General features: G+C 42.4%; 1 protein-coding gene across 2 annotated transcripts in view; it reads right to left on the bottom strand.

Annotated features, from left to right (window-relative positions):
* Positions 1–22058, bottom strand: part of rasgef1ba (RasGEF domain family, member 1Ba) — a 147215-nt gene that overhangs the window by 12516 nt on the left and 112641 nt on the right. Inside the window, exons 1-8 of one of the 2 annotated variants that reach the window (XM_044332188.1) lie at positions 19546–19876; positions 10892–11074; positions 10558–10680; positions 10289–10426; positions 4204–4419; positions 3297–3371; positions 2204–2299; positions 1505–1607 (exon numbers count right to left, since the gene is read on the bottom strand). In XM_044332188.1, coding sequence (XP_044188123.1) covers positions 1505–1607; positions 2204–2299; positions 3297–3371; positions 4204–4419; positions 10289–10426; positions 10558–10680; positions 10892–11068 — 928 coding nt within the window. In that variant the 5' untranslated portion in view covers positions 11069–11074; positions 19546–19876. Of the gene's footprint in view, positions 1–1504; positions 1608–2203; positions 2300–3296; positions 3372–4203; positions 4420–10288; positions 10427–10557; positions 10681–10891; positions 11075–19545; positions 19877–22058 lie in introns of those variants that run through there. The other variant, XM_044332179.1, reaches the window with a different exon arrangement.

The raw sequence follows: 22058 nt of genomic DNA, 5'->3' as shown, positions 1-22058 counted from the left end.
ATTTGCCTGTGGTGCTCCCTCTCTCTCTCTCTCTCTCTCTCTCTCTCAGGGGAGAACGACGGAGGACAGCTGGCACTCCAATATCCTCTACTCTGCTCGACCCCCTCATCCTCCCATCCTCCCTCTCTCCCTCCCTCCTCCCCTGTGTGCTCACACTCTCTCTGGTCAGTGCTGACCATCTGCCTGGATGGTTTATTCTGTGTCCTCTTCCAGCTGCCTTCCCCCGCTCTCTCTGCTCTGGACACACAAATCCTGTCCCCCTACATCTCCCCCCCTCAGGCCTGTGAGGCTGACCAGATGCCCTCTCTCCTCTAAACGCTTAGACATCTCCGAGCCCATTGGCTCATCCTCTACAACACCTAAAGCGAGGTCTCTAAAATGTTCGAGCTGCTTTGAGACTCTATGTGTGTCTTTCTATCCTTTATTCAGCCTGGGTAGTTTTGCTCAGAGTGCAGTCATTTCTTCTTTTTTTTTTTTCACAAACACATTAAACACATTCACACCTGGAAGCTGCCCAGTGCATTCACAGTACAATCTGTTGAGCAGCTCCACAGGACCGGTTTGAGGTTAAGCGGCTCACCCAAAGGCATGTTGGCGAAATGAGAAAAACTCCTTTTTCTGCTTCCCAAACTTAACCAGAAACCATCAATGAATCATCAATGAATTTTATGATATATAAATTGTTCAGTTGCCTAAAATGTGCTTCAGGTTTCCCTCAGAATCAAAGAGTTAGGGGTTTCTTTCTGCAGCCGTTGCTTTGCACTGATATTCAGCCAACATGTTGGGAGGAATCATTCAGAAGTCCATTTGCAGTAGCTTCAATAGACCAGAATGCAATGCAAGTGTTTGTGGAGTAAGAAGTGCGACGCTTTATCTTTACTGTAAGTTTTAAGGGAGGAAATGATGCTCTGCAGTGACAGATGTTTCAACAAATACAAGATGTCAAACACCAAACGCCAGAGAGCCACGAGAAACACTGTCACCAAGTGTTTTTCTCTCCTCTGACCAAAGAACAAAATTTGAGACAATTATCTGCATGAGCTTCCTCTCCGCTGCTGCTGCTGCTGCTGAATCTCACTGATATCATTAGACTGAAATAAAATTACGCAAGCTAGAAACGAACTGGGACAAAGTCATGAGAGGTTACAGCTACAGGGGGAGAGATTACATCACGGCACGAAAGTCTAAACTGAACAACACATTGCATTTACTACGCTGATCGGATTTACTGATGAGCAAAAAAAAAAATAAAAAAAGCTCTGTGTGCAGGAACAAGTGCAGAGTCCAAATGAGACAGCAGCAATTTTAAAAATGTGACACTCATCTGTGCAAATGAACTGCTGGCTGTTGAACGTTATCTTTGCTTTCAAATCAGCAGCATTTTACGGGACTGAATCACAGCTTCATCCCCCTTAAATTAATATACAGAGTTTTGGAAAGAATCCCTTCAGATTAAAAGTAGCTGACAATAAAATAAGAGAAGGAAAAAACAACACCGACTCACATATGATGGCCATGAGGGAGTTAAAGTTGCCGATGTTGAAGCATTCTCGCGCCACGTCGATGAAGAACTCGATGACTCTTGCTCGATGCTTCTTCTTCACAGGCTGTTAACAAAATGGGAAACGTTTTAAAAACAGCATTAGCCTTCTGGAGTAACCGCACTGTCTGGTAAATGTGTTTGGAAATCGAGTTGTTTGCTCAAAGGGAGCTTTTTCATTATCGAGGAAGAAAAGCAGTTTGTAGAAAGTAGCTCAGTACTTAAACTTTATGCGAAACTTTTGTTTTTTTTTTGTATGTGTCACTTTGGTTTTGCTCATTTTGGTGATTACCACATATTGAGGCCTTGTTGAACCACATATTATTTGACACTATGTGACTGAACACAGCACTGAGCTTACTGTTGCTTTTCATTTCCTTTTGGTGAGCGGATTAGTAAATTTAAGCCATTTATCAAGCAAAAAAACAAAACATTCTCTGGTTCCAGGTTCATAAATGTGACAAGTTGCTGATTTTCTAACATCTTCGGGTTTAGGGCTTTTAGTCGGACAAGATAAGCAATTTGAAGACATCACCTTGGGCTCTAGCAACTTAAAAAACTGTCAGATTAATTGATAATCTAAATAATCAGCAGCTGCAGCCACATCTTCCTTTTTCTTTAAGCAGAGCAGTGAGATTTCTTGGCTCCGTGTTCATTACTCACCATGCAGATCTCTGTGGCCACCAGATAACTGAGTCTGTTGAACCATTCAACGTAAGCTTCCAGATTGCTGGCCTTCTTGTGATCACTGAAGCAACTCTGCAACAACAACAAAAACAGACTTCCAATTAGCATTTAAGCTAATTGCTTTGCAAAAATAGTGCTGAACCAGTAAAATAAAACTGATATTTGCTTTTTTTTTTTCTTTTTTTCTTGCTCTTCCAGTCGATGCATCGCTGAGCGTAAAAAAAATAAACCCTCGGCTAAGTGGACCTGTGTAGCGCATCACGCTCAACTTCACTCTGCTTCTATATGCACAATAGTGGCCAATGTTATTCACTTTATGCAGGCTGGTCCTTTGTGTGGATTCCTCTTGATCTAATTCCACACATTCCTTTGGCCTTACGCCACTCGCCCCCATGGAGGTTTTCCACCAGTGGACACATTTTAACATACACACACACACACACACACACACACACACACACACACACACAGAGTTATTCCCGTCTTTTCCAAGTGGTTTGTTGGGGGTACGAGGCGGGATAGCCTGAGGCACAAAAGCAGCCTTAACCCCCCCCCCCCCCCCCATCACCCCCATCACCTTGCATCCAAAAAAGCCTGTTGCCTAGCAGCCGAACGCCAGACAAGAGAGCCCACTGCCAGCCACACACACACACACACACACTCACACCCCTTCCTAAAACAAACCTCTGGCAGCTGTGGTTGCTAGGAGATGAGGTGCATGCATGCCCATCTAATCCAGACACTTGGATGATTTGAGGAAATTGCCGGTGAGGTGTGTCTGAGTGTATGTGTCTGAGTGTGTGTGTGTGTGAGGAGCGGATATTTGGTCTGCCGCTACAGTCTGGATATCACCACCTGCCCTCGCTTTGACCTGTATGGCAGCCAGTCACTGTGTTGTGTAAACTTAATATCCGTCTGGGGAAGAAACTAGGCCGTCTCACTTCAAACCAGCACCAGACGGAGACAAATCGGGTCTGCGCACAAGGTTTCCGCCAGGAGGATTGCATAACAACTGTATATACTTGCTCTTATCTGGTGATTTATTCTTAGAAAAGCATCCAGACGTTACCTTATCGTTGTCCAGTGGGTCTTTCTGGACAAAGGCTTGGACGAATTCTTCAGGTCCGATGTAACTAAGTCTCTCCTGAAAGATGAGGGCAAAAGGAAAATCACCATCATTAATCCATCTTTGGTTTGCATCTCCCAGGGTCTTAAAATAGTTTTAAGAAATCTTTATAGGTTCTTCAGGGCTGCCAGAGGGTTGCCCTGAAGTTACTTAGTTTAAGCCTGATGGTACTTATATGGTAAAACCCTGATGTTATTCTCTCCTTTTCAGATACCATAGGAACCTTTGATTAAACCCTGTTTTTCAAGTGACTCATTTGTTTTTCAATGACACACTGACATATAATGGATACAAAGTGGCAGTGAAAAACACCACTGTTTAAAATCAATGCATCGGTCGGTTGGATGTGGGAGGAGCCGCGGTGTTTCGGATCGCCTCAACCGGCGCACTGATTTCTAATCCATCATATGTGTCAGCTCTGCCCTCTCTCACATGTTCTCCACTCCGGGATTGATTCGGTCTTACTCTCTTTGGGGTCATGTGCCAATACGAGCGTGAGTCATTGGCAGGCTTTCTGATTGTTTCTTTGGGAGATAACGTTTACGTCTTAATTAGGTTTGACGTCTCAGAACGAATGATGAATATAAAGTATTGATTAAAACTGATTTTTAAAAAGGTCTGGCTGAGTCTGGCTCAATTACAGTTTTCTGATTATCAACGGGCAATGTCCTTGACAAATTAAGCAAGATAGAAATAGACACTAAATAAAAAAATAATAATAAAAATGACGTTGAGCCGTCCTCAAGGTGTCTGGAAGCCAAATTTTACAGAAATATTTGCAGTGGGAGCAGCCCATGTGACAGATGTGGCACATGTTTCACAAGTTACAGTCTCTGGATTTCGTTCTCACCAGTTCTATGTGCGTGAGCTGCTGGGCGACGGTGAAGGGGTCGTTGCAGATGGACAGCATGTCTCTCTGGATGGCCGCCTGGGGCTTCGCTTTAAGAGCCGTCAGCCGTTCGGCCGCCGTTGCGTTGATCTTGATCAGCGCCTCCTCGTACTGACTGAGCACCGTCAACCTCCTGATCAGGCCCTGGCTCATCTGGCTGACTGCCTTTCTGTAAACCTGGTGGAAAGGATGGAGGAAAAAAAGAGATTTATTTTAGTCTGCAATCACTTGGGAATCTGACAAAGTTCCTCGATGAACACCTTCAGAAGGGTTTGGTGACATAAAGGTTCTTTTAACAATCCTTTTATAAGCATTTTTTCACATAACAGACTTTCTTTGGATCATTGAGGAACCCTAGATCTCTCTTAACCATGAGCTATGGCTTTGATTTCCTGTTCTCCGGTTCAGTACTAGATGCAATGGCGGCACGGCTATTAAATACAGATCCATCACTTTTTCGCAATGTCTGGTTACCCGGAGCACAGGAAAGAGACGCTACAGCAGAGATAAAAACAAACAAGAGAGCTGAATGTGATTTAAATTTGACCAGAATCTCTAGTAGCATGCATGCACCCTCTTTGTTTGACTCAGCTGTAGGTGTTTTGGGTTAATCCCCTACCGCTGTTCTGTGGCAGAGAATGATAACAACCTCAGTGGAATTTACAACACTCATGTTGACTGTATGTCAGCAGAACTCACTGCAAACTGATGCCAGTTCTCAGCCCAACCCACAAAACGACCCTTCACAATGTGACGCCTCCAGTATTTATTTTGCAGAAAAGCATCCCTTTTTGGTCACGCACTGGGAGGGTCACTCACAACGTTATGCAAGCTCTGTCCTGCCGGGCTCATTAAGGCCTCTCAGCTCTGGAGGGGCAGAGCAGAGGACTTTTGGCTCCATGTCCTCAGGGGTTGAGAGGTCATCCTGTTCTGAACCTTCCCCTGGACTCAAAACAAGCCATGATTAGATAATCGTCTCGTCTCTGACACACTTTAGCACAGAAGTTGCATAAGAGGGTCTATAGGGGGAGGAAGGACATGTGTGTTTGATTTAGTGTATATGGAGGAGACCGACTGTGCGTTGGGATCCTGTTTGTGGCCTCTTTCCGTACCACCGGTATGAGCTACCCAAAAAAATCTGGGGTGACGAGGCCCCTTTTCTCACGACCACATCCCTCCTCCCTGGACTTTCTGCCAATTCAGCCTCCAAAATCTGGGTTCTACAAACAAGACTCGAGTTCAACAGTGTGGGAAGGAACACAGCTCGCCTTATAATGGATGTGGAGGCCCGGTGCCTAGACAGCAATCAAGTGTGAGGAGTCGGTGCGGTACAGAGGCAAACTGGGGGGAAAAAAATGAACGGACTCTCATTGCTCTGCTGGAAACAGCCAGGGAGAGAACTTTTCTTCTGAAATTCGTTTCCCAGAGCGTGACTAATGCATCTGTCAGGTGATATGGCTGTATAGGTGCGATGGCATGAACAGACATATTCACATGTCAGACGATGAACTGTGGCTCTCTGGATATTACAGTTTTGGAGGACTGGAGATTAGAGAGAAAACTGTATATGATCTCTGCTCCTCAGCCACCGACGAGCCTGTTAGGGCTGCAACTAACAACGATTTCTGTATTTTTTCCACTTAATCAATTGACGGTTTAGTCTTTAAAATGTCAAAAATGAGAGAAAAATACCCATCACAAGTGCCAAATGTGACAAATCAAAAAAAACGCTTGTTTTATATGCCCAGAAATGTTCAGTTTAAAACAGAAAAAAAACAGCAAACTCACATTTGAGAAGCTTAAACAATCTTTGGCATCGCTGCTGATTATTTTCTGACAATCAACTAAATGTCTCGGTACTCAGCTGCTAGACGCAACAGGCGGCAACTTCAGGGCAAAATAGACTAATCAAGTAATCAGTTAACGTTTTGGTATTTGATAACTGATTATTCATTTAAGTAACTCCAACTCTCAGAACTTGCGATAGTATTTCTTTTGGCTTTTTGCAGACAATTATGTAATCAATGAGATTAATAAAATAGATTTAATTGCCGCCCTACATAATATACCTTAATTCAGACATTGTAGTATCATTGTCAACACTGTATGCATTAAGCTGATGCTTGACCACACTCTCTTGCACAGTTGGACAACAGTGAGACACGCCACCAGTGAAAATCGCTCCAGTTGCCACTTCAAAGTCAACCATCTGCTGTAGCTTCTGTCCCCACTACAAACAGAGGACGGGCCAGGGTCGGATAAATATAGTCACAGATCTCGGAGAAAACAGCTTGCCTGACATTTTTAAGCAGAGGGAGTCACATTTGCTCATCACAACTATTGGCATTACCAATGAGGATCCTAACAGGGGCACACACTGTTGCCTACGCTATCGACCCTGGCAGTGATCCTGAGGTGGCAGACGGACGCTCAGTACAAGTCCCCACGGCTGAGTGGCGTGGTCGGTCCACGCCATCACATCACTAGAGGTCCTGTTTTTCTTGGCTGAGTGGTGTTACTTCCTGTGGAGCACCACCTGAACCACAAAAAAGGCCTGACCATTTTTAGCAGGTTAGCCAGGCAGCACTAATGAACAGATAGTTAAAAAAGGTGCCCCGAGCAGGATTTTTATCTAAAAACAGACCCGTGTTGCTATGTCTCTCTCGACCACCTACTGTACCTGAGATGCAATTGCATTTAGCAACATGTCAACAAAAACTGAAAGGGTATAAGCTTTGTAAATGTAGAATGTATGGCAGAGCTGTTGTATTGGATTGCATCAGATTGCACAGGTGTTCCTAATAAAGTGGCCAGTGAGTGTATAACGTAGTGACACCTGCCATTCAAAGGTAAGTCGGCCTTGTATGAAATTTAACACACATCCAAACTGAATATATATAATGTGGGATCCGTTAAATCAACCAAACATAACATCATAATAAAGCAAAAAAAAAAAAAAGCACTTTGTGAAAAATAACTGCACATTTTGAGGGAAGGCAAGAACTCCGTTCCACCGAATGAGGTCAGATGAAGATCACAGTGCTTGTTTTCTCCTCGGCTGTTGCTTCCCTATATATCCAACCACATCCATAATGACAGTCTTACTACGGAGATCAAGGTCCTGGAATGTTTGGAGTGTGGTCTGGACACGACATTGACCAGATGTTCGGTACATCTATTCTGGACTCGAACCCTTTCCCAGAGCGCTGCGGTCGACGCTCTGAAGATTCAGCATCTCACTCTCAACTCTAGACCTGCTTATGGTTAGACATTTGTGTTTGTTTTCAAAACATGATTTGGAGAATCTGTGAGAAACATAAATGCAAATCAGATCTGATCAAACCTCTGCTTTTGTCAGCAAACCACTTCCTTAAACTTTACAAGCTGGCCTTTCTAAGAAATATCCCATGGCAAATCATGTTTTATTATCATGGGTTATCATCTGCGGATAAATGAATGAACAGTATCACAGGATTACTTCCTTAACATTTGCTTGTGGCGATTTGTGAACCCGAGGCACCAAAGCTCTCCATTCATTTGAAAAAACATTCTTTGTCACGCTGTGAGAATCATGAGCACACGAGCCCATGGCCTACATGTTATCACAGCACATCTGCAGGGTGTTAAGAGTATTGTAAAAGGTTGCTTTGTCAATAAAGTACATACATCTAGCGTTCGTAACCTTTATCTATCTGCTGTAAGGGCTTTTTTTTTTTTTTGTTAATCTCAAATGTCATAATGATGTTGATACAGAGTCAAGTAAGGCGCTATCTAGCTCAGTCTGCTTGCCCACATAGATTCTACAGGCCAGTCCATGATTTTAAAGGAAAACTCAAGAGTTTTGGAGAAATCTTCACTAATTAGATTCATTGCTGAGGCTGCTGAGACATTTTCCTGCCATAATTTGGATCCAATTGTCCACTTAGAGGGAGGAGGTACTGCAAATTAACTAATTAAGTTATTCTGAGTGATCACTTTTGGTGTTAGGAAGGTGTTTGGCCAACCATAAGACACTTATTTCTTATAATTTTCTCCCCATCTGTAGTTGAAATGTCTGACGCTGTCTTCAATGGAAATGGTGGCTAAAATTAAAAACGTTTTTTTAAAAATAGGGCAAGGCTACTCTATTACCTTTTAACGTAGATACTGATACACTAGAAAAAGCAACGTCCGTGGCTTTCAATTATTTGGCTACACTTAAAAGATGAGTCACAAGTAATGTGTTTTCTTATTTTGTTAAATGTACTGAGTATGATATCACCTCAAAGGAAACTAACAGGGAATTGTGTGTTAAATAGCTTTCTGTTGCCTCCAGGCCAGAATCAATTTCAACTATCAAAAATATCTTTGGAGGGATGGTGTTAATGCCAACTGCAGCCAATCTACTGTGAAATCAAAAGATGTTTATGACCATCAAAACACAGCCTCCGTGTCTATAAGCGTGACTGAGCGAGTGTGTGTTACTGGTGTTCAGATGATGTCAAGTGAGTTTTTATGTTCAGGGGTTGCACAAGGAGAGCAAGGGAGCTGTGGATGTGTCATGTGAGACGCATATTGATTTCTAGATTAAATCTGGGTCAATATTCGTGCTTGTACTATTGATGAGTCATGTGAAACCTACAGTGGTGGGTGGGTTGTTTTGTTTCTCATGTTGAGTGATGAAGGAGGGATGTCTTCCATCAGGACAGTTTATGTCCTCCATCACTGTCTGTTCCTAACAAGCTCCTGCTGCCTTTATTGTTAGCACCAATCCCCCAAAAATACACACAAACTGGGACACGCAACTGGTTTGCAAATAGAGCACATCGGAACACATGTGAGACCATCAGGACATGCGCTGAAAGAACCCTGATTCATGATGACTAACCACATTATTTGTTCAGACTGGAGAAAACTGAAGTAGGAATGTTATCATTGAGAGAAAAGTACATTTGATATAAACTGCTATGCTAACCCAACTGGAGCAAGAAAAGGTCAAGACTGAAACCTGTGAATACTACTGAAAAGAAAAACTCCAACTAAGATGGCTGTTTGAAGGGTAATTTTTCTCTTTTTTACTTTTATTTTACTTTTATTTTTTTTAACCAGGTAAGATTGTTTGAGATTTCACATCTTTTTCAAGAATCCTAGCCAAGAGGGTGGTGTAAAAAATACATAGTTTGATATAAAAACAGGACAAGAAAAGATGAAGGGCATACAGAACATCCAGTTAAAAATTTCTTGAAATTTTGGGAAAATATGCTCATCCTGAGAGTTAGATGAGAAGATTCATTAAATATGTAGCTTGAGCCAGAAGATGATCCTGTTAGCTTAGCATAAAGACTGAAAGCAGGGTAAAACAGCTTGCCTTCCGGCTCTAGAGCCATGAAATTGACCTAAGTCTCATAAAGAATGTGATTTATTGTATTTACCAACATATTTAACTATTCCTTTATATTAAAAAAACATGCACACAGTCCATTTTATTTTTAGAGTCACTAATAGCTTATGTTAGCATTTCCTTTCATGGCGTACATAGCATGAGTCACTGCTTGTCAAAACAAACTTTTCTATATCTAAATGTCAAACAGTGGAGGGTCTGCATGTGCACCAAAGATAACAGAGGGTACTGGACAAAAACTGTTCTACCCTACTAAAAAAACTTTTATCCAAACAGCGCTGCGGAGGCTAATAGCGCGCTAAGCCAGTGACATTCAACTCTGCAGCGGTGGAACAATTCAAATGCTGCCTAGTATGGAGCACCCCAGAGGCAGCAAAAAAGCCACCTAGCCCGTGAACAATGGGGCTTTTCTCTCAGCTCAGCCAGCCTCAAAAACTGCTTTGTTGCCAGAGATACCCCCCTCCACTTCCCTCCACTGCTATCTGCAAAAATCTGCCTGTGCCTGTAGCTTTGCTGCACGTGCGGGCTACAAAACAGCACTTTACTGTTGGTGATAACATCCAAACTAAACATTATCTTATCAGCCTAGTCTTTTGTCACTTAACCAATTATGAATAAGTTATACTGTGGGCAGCATGAAGTAATAAAAAAGTGAAAAGGACTGACTTCGTCTCCACTGGCCAGCCGGTGGGTCAGCTCCTTCAGGCTACGCATCATCCTCTCGTCCCTGAAGTCATATGGGAAGGTTTCCGTCCATTCTGTCAATAGCTGGAGGATCTTTGGCGCAATCTTCCTAACTCTCATCTGAAAATGCAAGATAAAATTTAGTAGGTGATTCACTACATTTAAGAGTATAGCCAAAGTAGAACATGATATTTCTCTGATTCCTAAAATGATCACAGAAAGTTTGATAGAGCTTTGTTTGTTATTCCCACCTTGTCAGCTTGGGGATCGCTGAGTCGCTGTTGCTCCATGCACAGGTGACACACCTTGGACATGAGCTCGTACGGGTGGATGAAGAGTCGAGAGCTGAGCAGGAAGGTGAAGATGTACGTCCTCTGTGGAGAGAAAAGAAAATAAGTTTACCACAAAAGCAAAACCATAATCATGAGAGTGCAAACTGGGCAAGAAAATAGCTTGAAATCAAACACCAGTATGGGGAAATTATACCTACAACAGGCTTTACCTCCTAACTAGATGAAACTGCGAAGGAAAAGAAACCACCAGAGATACAAAGAAAAGGAAAATGTAAAAAAAAATCATACTCACATCTGGATAATAGTCTACATTTGGGACCAAGTGGTGAATGAGGGCCTCCAAGGAGCCAGACACAAGGTTGTTGTCATGATAATAGAGGCCGGGGTAGCCTTCCTCCTTGGTCTGGTACAGGTTCTTGTTGTAGCTGCCGGTGCCCAGCTGCCCTGAAAACGGTGGTGTCTGAGGCATGTTGTCCTACAAAGAAAAAGATGACAAACACAGCAGCAATCAGTCGGGACTGTAACTACTTCCCTGATAGATATTCCACCACAGACGCTGATGCAGGATGGCCAAACAAATCCAGAATAGCTCTCAGACACAAACACAGACGTCAAAGGTTTGCTTGGGAAATGGTTTGGGCACAGTCAACATCCTTCCTCCTCTGGATCCCTGCTGTCCATTTTAAGGTTTCTGGGTTTGGTTTAAGTTTATTTGGACGTACAAATGTGATGACTGAAAATACAAACTGTGGTTGAGGCACAAAAAGGATAAAGGCAAGCGTCCTATGAGTCATCTCCATCACAAGGAAACACACTAGAATAGACAGCTTGCAGGCGATTTGTTCAGCTTTGACCCCACTGAGTTTTACAGGGATTTGAACCCTCGCAGTGTAACCCTTGCTCTACACAACTATGACATCCAACATAGCCAAAACATAACTGTAGGCCAATAGTGTTTATGTCCCCAAATGCAGCAACCTTTGACTGCTGGAAATGACCCAATTCTCATAAGACAAGACAGATGAGGGTTTAAGATTTCAGACACGTTGCTATAAATCTTTAGCGGGACAATCGATTCATTCAAAGGGTCTTCTAACTCACAAAAAGTTGGTATTTAGTGACAGAGATTATAAAGAAAGCTCTGTATATTTGCTTTAACACCCACACACACACACAAAAATGGAAGAGACACCACAAACCACCACTGCAGGCCAAACTGTAACACTGCTGGATGTCATGACACTTGTTTTATGCTGAAAACACACTGTATGCTCAACATTGCCTGTTTACTTCCACTGCAGGAATGTGTGTGTGTGTGTGTGTGCATGATGCAAAGCGAAGAGGAGTGTGTGTCTGTCAAAGAGGCAGAGAACAAATGAGCATGCCGTGTACAACATGACTAGTGGCGGAGCACGTGTGCTCTCCTGTGTACACCACTGCTGCAGCACAATCAACATCTCCTTTATTGATCCATATGTTCCAACCTATCATTGCTTTGTCAATAAATCACTTATACGCTGCTTAGAAGCTATGAGGAGGTGATAGCAGGGTTGGGTTGGGTATCAACCTAAACACATTTTTTGGTAATACTGAAAAATTGCCATGTACTGAATATTCCAATGTCTCAATAGATTCATAATCCTGTTTATGTATTCTTTGATCAGACAGTTTCCAGTTTTAGACCATATTTTAATCAACAAACCTGCTTGAGTTCAGACAAAAAGGGGGTTTGTAGAAAAAAGGTTATATTTTTCAAAGTAAGATTTCCTGTAATTTAGTGTTTGATGTCAGTAGTGAAACTCAGGTATCATATCAGTACTTATATGGAAAAACTGTCCTCAGTGATGGAGCGAGCTATTAGCTTTTCAGCCATCTTTCAGGCTAACAGATTCAATAATGTCAGTTAATACCAGTCTTAAGATAAGAATCTTAATAGGAAATACATGTTTTTTCTTCTTTCAAAACGTTATATAGTCTCACTTTAACCCACAAACAACTCATTGTAGAAATGAAGATCAGCCATCAAGTGTAAAACCCAAACTGGTCCTCACAAAAATAGAACAACAAGCTCACAAACACTCCTCTGCCAGTCTACCAGCCTCCTGACCTCTGAACCTGGCACTTTGGTTGAATCCCATGCCAGGCAGACTTATGGTTGGGGAAACACAAAGGGCCTTTTCACACTGGGGGGGGAGTTGAATCAGGGTTCAACACCCCCATCCCACACCATCACACAACCCTCTACACACCCACACCACCTGACAATATGCCGCTCTATGGCTGCTTGCCGAGTCAGGAAGCCTTAAAGGCTGATGCACTGTAGTGCTGCCAGGGACGGATACAGGGATACCAGGAGGTATACACTGCATCTGCCCACACACTGGCACAAATAGTTCAAATAAATTTGGGGTTTCATTGTCCTGTGATGTGTATATGGGTTTCATGGGAGGCCTACAACAGTAAAAAAGAACCACAACATCAACTCAGACCAGACCAAAAGAGGGAACTAAAGGATATTTAGAAGCACTTCATGATCTAACATGGTACAAGTCTTGAGCTTAACCTTTAAAAAAATCACAAGACACAGCCCTGTTTGCCTTTGCAGAGACTAACAGCTCGGTATAGATACCAAAACAAACCCTGTTTATTCATGAGTTCACATAAAGCCTCCACCCACACGGAGCAAACCACCCATCCTTCCACTTTCACACGCATGCCGCCCCATAATGCACGCGTGCACACACCGACCATCGCTATTATTCAGCCAGACAACCATGGCCATTTCCATGAGAATGAGAGTGCGAAGAGTCAGAGCACAGCGGCCCAAGCATCTGCTGCACCATGTGGCTTCCCCGCAGAGACAGAGAGAGAGAGAGAGAGAGAGCTCACGAGTCTGATGGAGGGAGAGAGGAGGGAAACCCTGATAAAAGTCAAGTGTTATTGGGATTTCTGTTTACTCCACTGAGGGTTTTTTGCTGACCTTTAGTGCTCTTAGCTGTGTTTTTTAACCGCAGACTTTGTACTAGTTTAGTATAAATACAGACCTACTGTTCTACACCCAAACACACCACTACTGTTAAGATTTAGAGCACATCAACAGCAGCAGGTGATCAGTGGCTGAGAACATGACCCATTCACTGTTCCCAGCTGGAACTCCCTGATCCCACGCTCGCTTTTCTTACCATCAAGGGGGTGTTTGTTTTGATTGGATGTAGCGCTGAAAATTTTAGACAATCCTTCGTTAAGTAATTTACTATTTAATTTGACTTTGATTCACTTCATTAAGAAAATCAAAGAAAAATGCCAGAGATTTGTAGGTCACGGCTTCGCTAACATGAGGATTTGCAGCCTTTCTCTATCTCATAGCATTGCAAACTGAACCCTGCTGGGTTTTTAAACCCGTTGTTCAGACAAAATAAGAAACTGAAAGAAGACATCTTGGGCTGTGGGAAACTGCAATGGATATTCCTCCTTATTTTGACATTTTGTAGACTAAACAATTAATTGATATGGCAAAAAAAAAAACTTCAGACATTACTCAATAATGAGGAAAATAATTAGTTGCAGATAGAGGATGCACCAATCCACTGGAGCTAAAAAACTGACCAGCTATCAGCCAGGTGCGAACGCTACTTTCAATACAGTTTCTTTGTAAAAGTCATTATAAAATTCAGTATTTCTGCTATCATGTATATTGATTAAGTCAAAGCAGGCCACAGCTCATGTTACTGAATATAAAAATGATACAAGAGGTCGGATTGGTGCATCCCTGATTGGATGCCTGGTTGAACTGGGATTCATTTCAAGACATGTTGGATCTGTAGACCAACTTTCACACATACACACCTTTTTGAAGTGAAACTGAAATGAACCTCAGCTTGCAGGACACACAAAGTGACAGAATTAAGTTTCTAAAAACATAAAGTTGCAAAAAAGACAAGTTTACACTTGGTTTTAAAATGCGTCTTGGGCAATTCAATCACAAGTGGACAGCTCTAAATACAAGATGCACCAAGATGCATTGTGATCCAATCACTAAAACCACTTGCCGAGGTAGTCTGGGACGCATTTGACCGCATATCTTTAGTAGTGTAAACACTAATGCATCCTGATGCGTCCCCAACAAGGACGTGACAGGAATATACGTCTAGGCCCTTGGACCTTCTAGCAGAAGTGACGTAGGCAGTTATGAAATCTGAACACAAGTGGTCAGCAGGACACCTTTCAGACGTATGATAGACACACAGGTGTGAAGCGATGCGTCTTGGCTGTCCACTTGTGTTCGGATCACCGAAACTCATTTTAAAAGCAGGCGTAAACAGCCTCAAAGTCGTATTGAAGCTTCAGTATTGTGACATCACTCTGTTTCTCCGATGTCTTTGAAAAGGCAAACAATTTGGAGGAATCTCATGCTGCCAAGGGGCAGGTGGGGTTCTTTGAAGATAAAAGCCATGTCTCTAATACAAAAGAAATCTTTGGATAGAGGACACCATCAGATCAGATGTTGCCCTTTGTCCTCTACTGTCTCTCTTATCAGAGCAGCGTTTCTGCCTACCAGCAAATGCAATTCATTCTTTAAGACACTGATTTGTCTTATGACAAACACTCTTGGCAATAATTAAGACTAGGTCAAAAAAAGCAAATTAGTTCAGTTTTGTGTTAGGGCTGCAATAAACGAGTATTTTCTCGATTAATCAGTTAGTTGTTTGATCTGTAAAATGTCAGAAAATGTTGTTTTGTCCTGACCAACAGTTCACAACCCAAAGATATTCAATTTACCATCAAAGAAAACCAGAAAATATCCACATTTAAGAATCCAAAACCAGAGAATTTTAGCATTTCTCCTTGTAAAATGACTCAAAAATGACGAATCGCTTATCAACATAGTTGCAGCTCTGTTTTGTACTTCTGCCATCGTCTCTTTCTGTCTATTCTTCTTTGCTCCACACCAGCTGCAGCCTTCACCATAATCCTAAAAAACAAAGCGCGGGATGCTACAAGCGACGACATCTGAGACACACTGATTTACATTTGGCTCCCAGGTGTCGTGTGTAGTAGTAGTAGTGGTGGTGGTGGTAGTAGTGGTGGTGGAGAGGGGGGGGGGGGGGGGGGACCACATGTCGAGTCCTCGGGCCTGACAAAAGCAAACTCTTAGCGAGTTGCTGTTGGTTTAGCGTGGCTGCTGGCTGGGTGGCAGCTGAAGGTAAACAAACAAAATGCCAGCGCTCGCCTCTCCACTATAAGGGGGGGGGGGGGGTTTGTTTAGGTAGGATGGGTGGTTTTAATTATAGCCTTGCTGCTTGTGTGTGTGTGTAGCCATCTGCCTCAGTGTGTAAAAAGAAGTCTGACTTAAATTGGATTTAAAAAGACAGATGATATTCAGATTTCTGTCTGTTTTTGTCATGATGTTTAAAGATGTTTTTGTATCAAAGCTGTGAACTGATTTTGGGTGGAAAACTTTAGCGTATTTGTAACAACTGAGACATTCTTATCCTCTAAATCAGTTATAAACAGATGACGGTCACATAGTTTTCTTGGCCACAGTCTTTCAAGCATGATATTCTCTAGATATTCAAACTACGCGCACGCTGTCTCTGCTTCTTTTATTGGCTGGAGACTCGGCTCGCTGTTTATCACATGACGGGGAGTTTCTCTTATGATTGCTTGGCTCGAGACCTGGTTCAGGGATGTCTCGTGGTTGTTTTAATGTCTGGGACTTTCTCTCCTCCTTATGAGTGTTTACACAAGGAAGCACTGAAACAAACAACTCAGAAACGAAACTTATGGATTTTTATGCTTTACACTTCAGGCATTTAACTTGCACTCTTACTTATTAGATATTCTACAATAAAAAGTACTTAATACAAAAATGCACTGATGTTAATGTGACAAAATATCATTGTGACCCTGGTGTGGTCATGTGTGGTAGAGATATATACATAGAGAAGGGGAAGAGGGGTTTTTTTGTTTCAGGCTACGATTCACTGAAAGGTTACAGAAATGTCAAAATATTTCCCTTTTTTTTTTGCCCTGTGGGGAAAATTTGAAACAGAGAAGAGGGCAGCGGCTTTAAAAGCACCAATCCTCCCTGTAGCAAATGTCATATTAGGAGTAAAAAACCCTGCTGTTCTCGTGAAATTACCTTTAGGCTGCAGGGCTGTCAATGACACAAGCTTGCAGGTAATTTTGCCTCCAAACGCGTGGTTGGGGCTGCTTCACTAGAAGGAGAATGACAGAGTCTTGCTCAAAATGCGAGCTATCAAAGAGCCAACGGAGTCTCTTCCCGCCCTGCCCGCAGTGTTAACGGCCGCTCATGATGAGCAGCCATCAGCAGTTCAGAGGCTGTAAAGGAAAAAAAAAGCCTCAACACACACAGGAAATCGTTCCCATGGTTCAAGAGACATACACAAGCAGCCAGATACCCGCGTTTACTGTTTAAGCTGATGCTCTTATCCTAATGACACACTAACTATTCTCACAACCGCTGAGGAGTAACAGGTCAAAGCAGTAAAGCGCTGAGATTTGTGATGCAATGAAACATGATTTGCAGTCCTAACATGTATAGCAGCAGCACGCTTGATAAGTAGTAGCAACAAAAATGAAAGCTTCATAAAAAAAAAGGTGTTTCTTTAAGCAAGACTAGTGAAGGAAGACTAGAGTACGGCAACGGGGGGAATGTGATTCAGGCAGTCACACACTTGGAAGGACCAGCAGTAAATCAACAGACCCCCCTCCTCCTCCTCCTCCTCCTCCACTGCGTAAACACTCTGAAAGGCATGAGGAATCTCACTCATCCATGGCTTGAGGAAATGAGGGTGAGAGATAGCTGAGTGGCTGCACAGGAGGGCGAAGAGGCCACAGCGGAATAGTGGAAGTAGTCTAAATAAAGGCGGCCGGTTGGAAGTGTTGTTTCAAGTTGGTGTGTGGTCAGAAGTGCTTAAAACTGAACGAGGCTAAATAGTTTTAAAGTGAAAAATACACCGGTGTCAGTGTTTTGATATCATAAAGCGAGGCTGGATAACAGAAGAACTATGCATCAGTACATCTAGGGAGAAATGACAAATCACAAGATTTACAGTAAAGACTCCAGCGACAAGAATGTCACCAAAGACATAGCTGGTGGGGTCAGTCAGCACAAACTCACAGAGAGAACTAGGACAGCAACAATTGATTCTTTGTTTTTCCATCATCAAATAGTTCAAAAACATTATTATTGCATTATTATTACATAACAGTATGAAAACCAGGAAATATTCCCATTTGGGAAGCTGGAACCAGTGAATTTTTGCCATTTTTCCTTTAAAATTTCACTTAAACGATTATCAAAATTGATTAATTGACTAATCGTTGCAACTCTAATTCAGACACACATATTTCAAATTCAAGTCAAAGTTCCCAAAGATGCCAAAAAAACCACAGTACATGAGTACATCAAATGCAGCCACTCACAGCTCCTTCCACCCTTCCTCAATACATCCACACCAGTGATGAGTGCTGCAGCGCCAGCAGTGTTTTGACTTGGGGGGGGGGGGAACGTTTGCAGCTGTTGCACAGAGTGGTAAAAAGTCACAGCTCCCATATAGGATTCTGTCACCTGGCGTCATCAGTTCTTGACAGCTACACGGATCCCTCCTGCAGGCACCAAAACATCCTGCACAGAGGGACACCGCAGCAGGAAAAACACCTTTATGACTTATGATTCGCCTCCTGAATCAAAACAGGACTCAAGATTCAAGGACAATTGCTCACTAGAAACATCCAACAGCCACATATCAACTCATGTTTTAAGGCTGCTTGTGGATAAAGGGGATCCAGTGAATGCAAGATGCCTCTAGAGAAGGACCATAACAGATTTCTCTGCATGCAAAAAAATATGTAGGCATAGTTCAAAATGGGCAACATTTGGTTGAAAAGTTTGGGTTTGTAGCACTTCTGGGTTGTATACAAGTGCTTTCTTGACATATTTTAAATGACATGTAACCACAACACTGAAATATAGTCAATAAACTGACCTCTAAACATCCAAATCAATGCTTATTGGGTTCAAACTTAGGTGACTGGTAGCTGAGGGAACAGCACTGCAGAATCTTCTATATCATAATCCGGTGACTTCAAATATTCATAACTTCCCGTTTCCCTGAAGCCTCCGTTTGTCTGCATTTGTACAAACACATCCCACCACAACTACAAGGCTACACACCACCTACAGTAGCAATCATGTAATCCGCAATCCACAATAACTCATCCACATTGTCTGCCAGTCAGAGTCCTGCCAAATCACCAATAAACGGATTTAACTTGTCAGCACATTAAGAAAAACCCGAATGCATGCTTGTAATACAGAGCAGTGGCACGGAACGCCAAGCAGGAGTTATTCAGGAGATGTGGGATTAACTTCTCTGATCCCTCACTGTCTTACAGGAGAGGAGAGCCGGGGAGAGAGGGGGGAATCCTCTTAGCCAGAAGGTAGTGAGGGTTAAAAATAGTCTATTGATACTGATTTGAAAAAAATCCCATTATTGGGGCACATTTGGGGGATCACTAAGGGACAATAACAAGACTGAAAAGGCTTGTTATTGTTGCCAGCCAATTAAGATATCATTACGCATGTTTGTTTTGATTCTGGTGGATAAAGATGTGGATAAAGTCAATACAGGCGCACTGCCAGCACTCCTACTGCGGTAAAAGTAGGGTTTAAACACTAGAAATTGAAGGTTTAATCTTTGTCTTTACAGTCAAATTTGGAGAAAAGTTAAGTTCATTTAAGAAACGCTGTCTCTGTCCTCTTTGGCTGGAAACAAAGTGCGCTTTTTCCACCACCTGCGCGCATTTTGGAGACGCTCCACCGGCTCTCCAATACGCACAAACAATATAACATTCAATAAACAAAAAGATGCTCAAATACAAAGATTCCCGCAAAAAAACAACAACAACCTAATAGCTCACCTCAAGTAGAAGTAATCCAGGTGAGAAATCCCTCGTATCCTTTCCCAAAATGTGCGAAAACAGCCCTTCAAACAGCCGAGACTTTCTCCTTTTACATGTGAATAAACCGATACGGTGAAAACCCGAGCAGTCCCTTCCAGCTCCGGTCAGTTCAGTGCAACATTATTCAGTCGTAATGCAAAAGAGTAAACGTGTATTCCTCGTTTCACAGAAGCAGCAGCAACAACAGCAGCGGCGGGATAGTTCGCCGAAGAATCCGCATGAATGAATGAGAGCTCCGGCTGTGTCGCTCCGCTGCCGCCTTCTCTTGTGTTTTGAGCTCCGGAGCTGCGAGCAGGCTCAAGACTTTATTGTGAGAGGGGACTCAGCAGCCAATCAGAGGACAGAACTCCTTCCACCGCGCCTCCCCCTCCCCCCGTCCTCTCTCCCTCCCTCCTCCCTCCCTCTCTCCCTCTCTCATCATCCCCTCCCTCTTTTCTCGTTTTCATTTTCATTTCTCTTTTCCCTTCTCCCTTTCTCCCTTTCTCTCACTCTCCATCGATGACGTTTTCTCTCGTCCTTCCTCTTAAATGTTTCAATTCTTTGAAATGAATGTCACAGGTCAGAAATTCCCAAGCAAAAAATAAAATAGCCTAAAAATATAGAAGCGTGTGACACTTAGCGTGTGACCATTTTTAATTTGTTCATTTGAAGCACAATTTAGCAAAACTTTTCTATTTTGTCAGGCGGATATAGTTTCTATATGACTGTTTATCTATATGTAGGATATATAAGTGATTTATGTCTGTGAGAAGGATGTGGGGTTGCTTAAAGTCATTGGTGGAGTGTTTTTTGTTTATTGTATTCTTTTGCTTTTGTTATTGTTGTTGTGTTTAATGTAAAACAGAATGAGTTTCCTTTTAGTTAAATTAGCTATATTATAGCCTATAGCTATATCGTCCTTTCTAGAATTTATGACCAGATGTAACAGAGTCAATTATACAGCAGTAATATGTAGTATTATAATTACATAAAGTCTGTAAATAGTTATAAGCTGACATGCTACTCCCCTAGGATCAATATGTGGAACGTTTGAGTCTCAGTTTCTGTACCCCAACGTTTACCTCTGTGGGTCCCCCCCCCTATAAATGATGTCTCCCGCCTTTACCGCTCCCCTTTTTTTTGTTGTACTCCATGGGAGAGGTAAGCGACATTGTGGTCTTCCTGTTAAATTATGGTTGTAAAGTTTATTTGTAAGTTTAAACATATTGTGCAGTATGCTAACACATTTTTATGTCATTTAATTTGTGTAGGAGCTCAAGTGAGATGTCACAGTTGACCGGAGGATTTTGTTGTTTACTTCTGTTGTCAGAATAAACGGAGATCGACTCCAAAGATATCTTGGTCTGAACCTCTTCGTCACAACACAACGCTAGATACCACTGGTTACACTGAGTCTACGACCATGCTAGCAGTTGTGAGGCTGACTCATGGATATATAAAGAGAGCTAATACATGGGCTGACTGTAAACAGACACAATGATGCTTTGAGCCAAATGCTAATGTCATGCTAACATGCTTATGTTTAGCTAGTATGATGTTCACCATCTTAGTTTAGTGTATTAGCATGCTAACAAGTGCTAAATAGCACTAAACACATTAGTTTTGCTGGTAATTGTTTATGAATTTATTTTGTGATTTTCTGTTTCTGTTCTGTTGTTTAACGTAGCCTCCAGAGCGACAGAAGTCTGTCAGTTTCTGGAAGCCAACCAATCAGAACAGAGTGGGCTTATTGGGAGGAGGGGCTTTAAAGAGGCAGGAGCTAAAACAGCCTGTTTCAGACAGAGGCTGAACTGAGGGGCTGCATAAAGGGTCATAAAAAGATAAATAAGGAGATTTTCTAAGTGTAAATTATGCAAAGAAATTCCAGTAGAGCCCCAGAATAGAAATATAGACCTGGAAATGTGCATGATATGTCCCCTTTAAGTACTGAATTAATTGAATTGGGAGACAAATGCGTGTGCCAAATTTCATGGGAATCCATCCAATGTTGTTTGAGATATTTCACCCAGAAACACAAACATCAACGTCATGGTGGATCACCAGAGTCATTAAAATTCGTCATCTGGGAATTACGAATGTTTGTACAAAATTTCATGGCAATCCATCCAGTAGTTGTTGAGATATTTCAGACATTGACGTCATTGGTGTAATGGTGCTAGTGCGTCAAACCCAGCCAAAATACATAACCGTAAATGGGTCCTACTGTGTACACTCACTGGCCACTTAATTAGGTACACCTGTCCAACTGCTCATTAACGCAAATATCTAATCAGCCAATCATGTGGCAGCAACTAGACATGGTCAAGATTTTCTGCTGAAGTTCAAACCGAGCATCAGAATGGAGAAGAAAAAGGTGATTTAAGTGACTTTGAACGTGGCACGGTTGTTGGTGCCAGACGGGCTGGTTTGAGTATTTCGGGAACTGCTGATCTACTGGGATTTTCACACACACAACCGTCTTTAGGGTTTTA

This window comes from Thunnus albacares, chromosome 2, assembly GCF_914725855.1.
Source record: "Thunnus albacares chromosome 2, fThuAlb1.1, whole genome shotgun sequence".
NCBI lineage: Eukaryota > Metazoa > Chordata > Actinopteri > Scombriformes > Scombridae > Thunnus > Thunnus albacares.
Note: the sequence above shows the minus strand (reverse complement) of the source record. Positions and strands in the feature narration are given on the sequence as shown.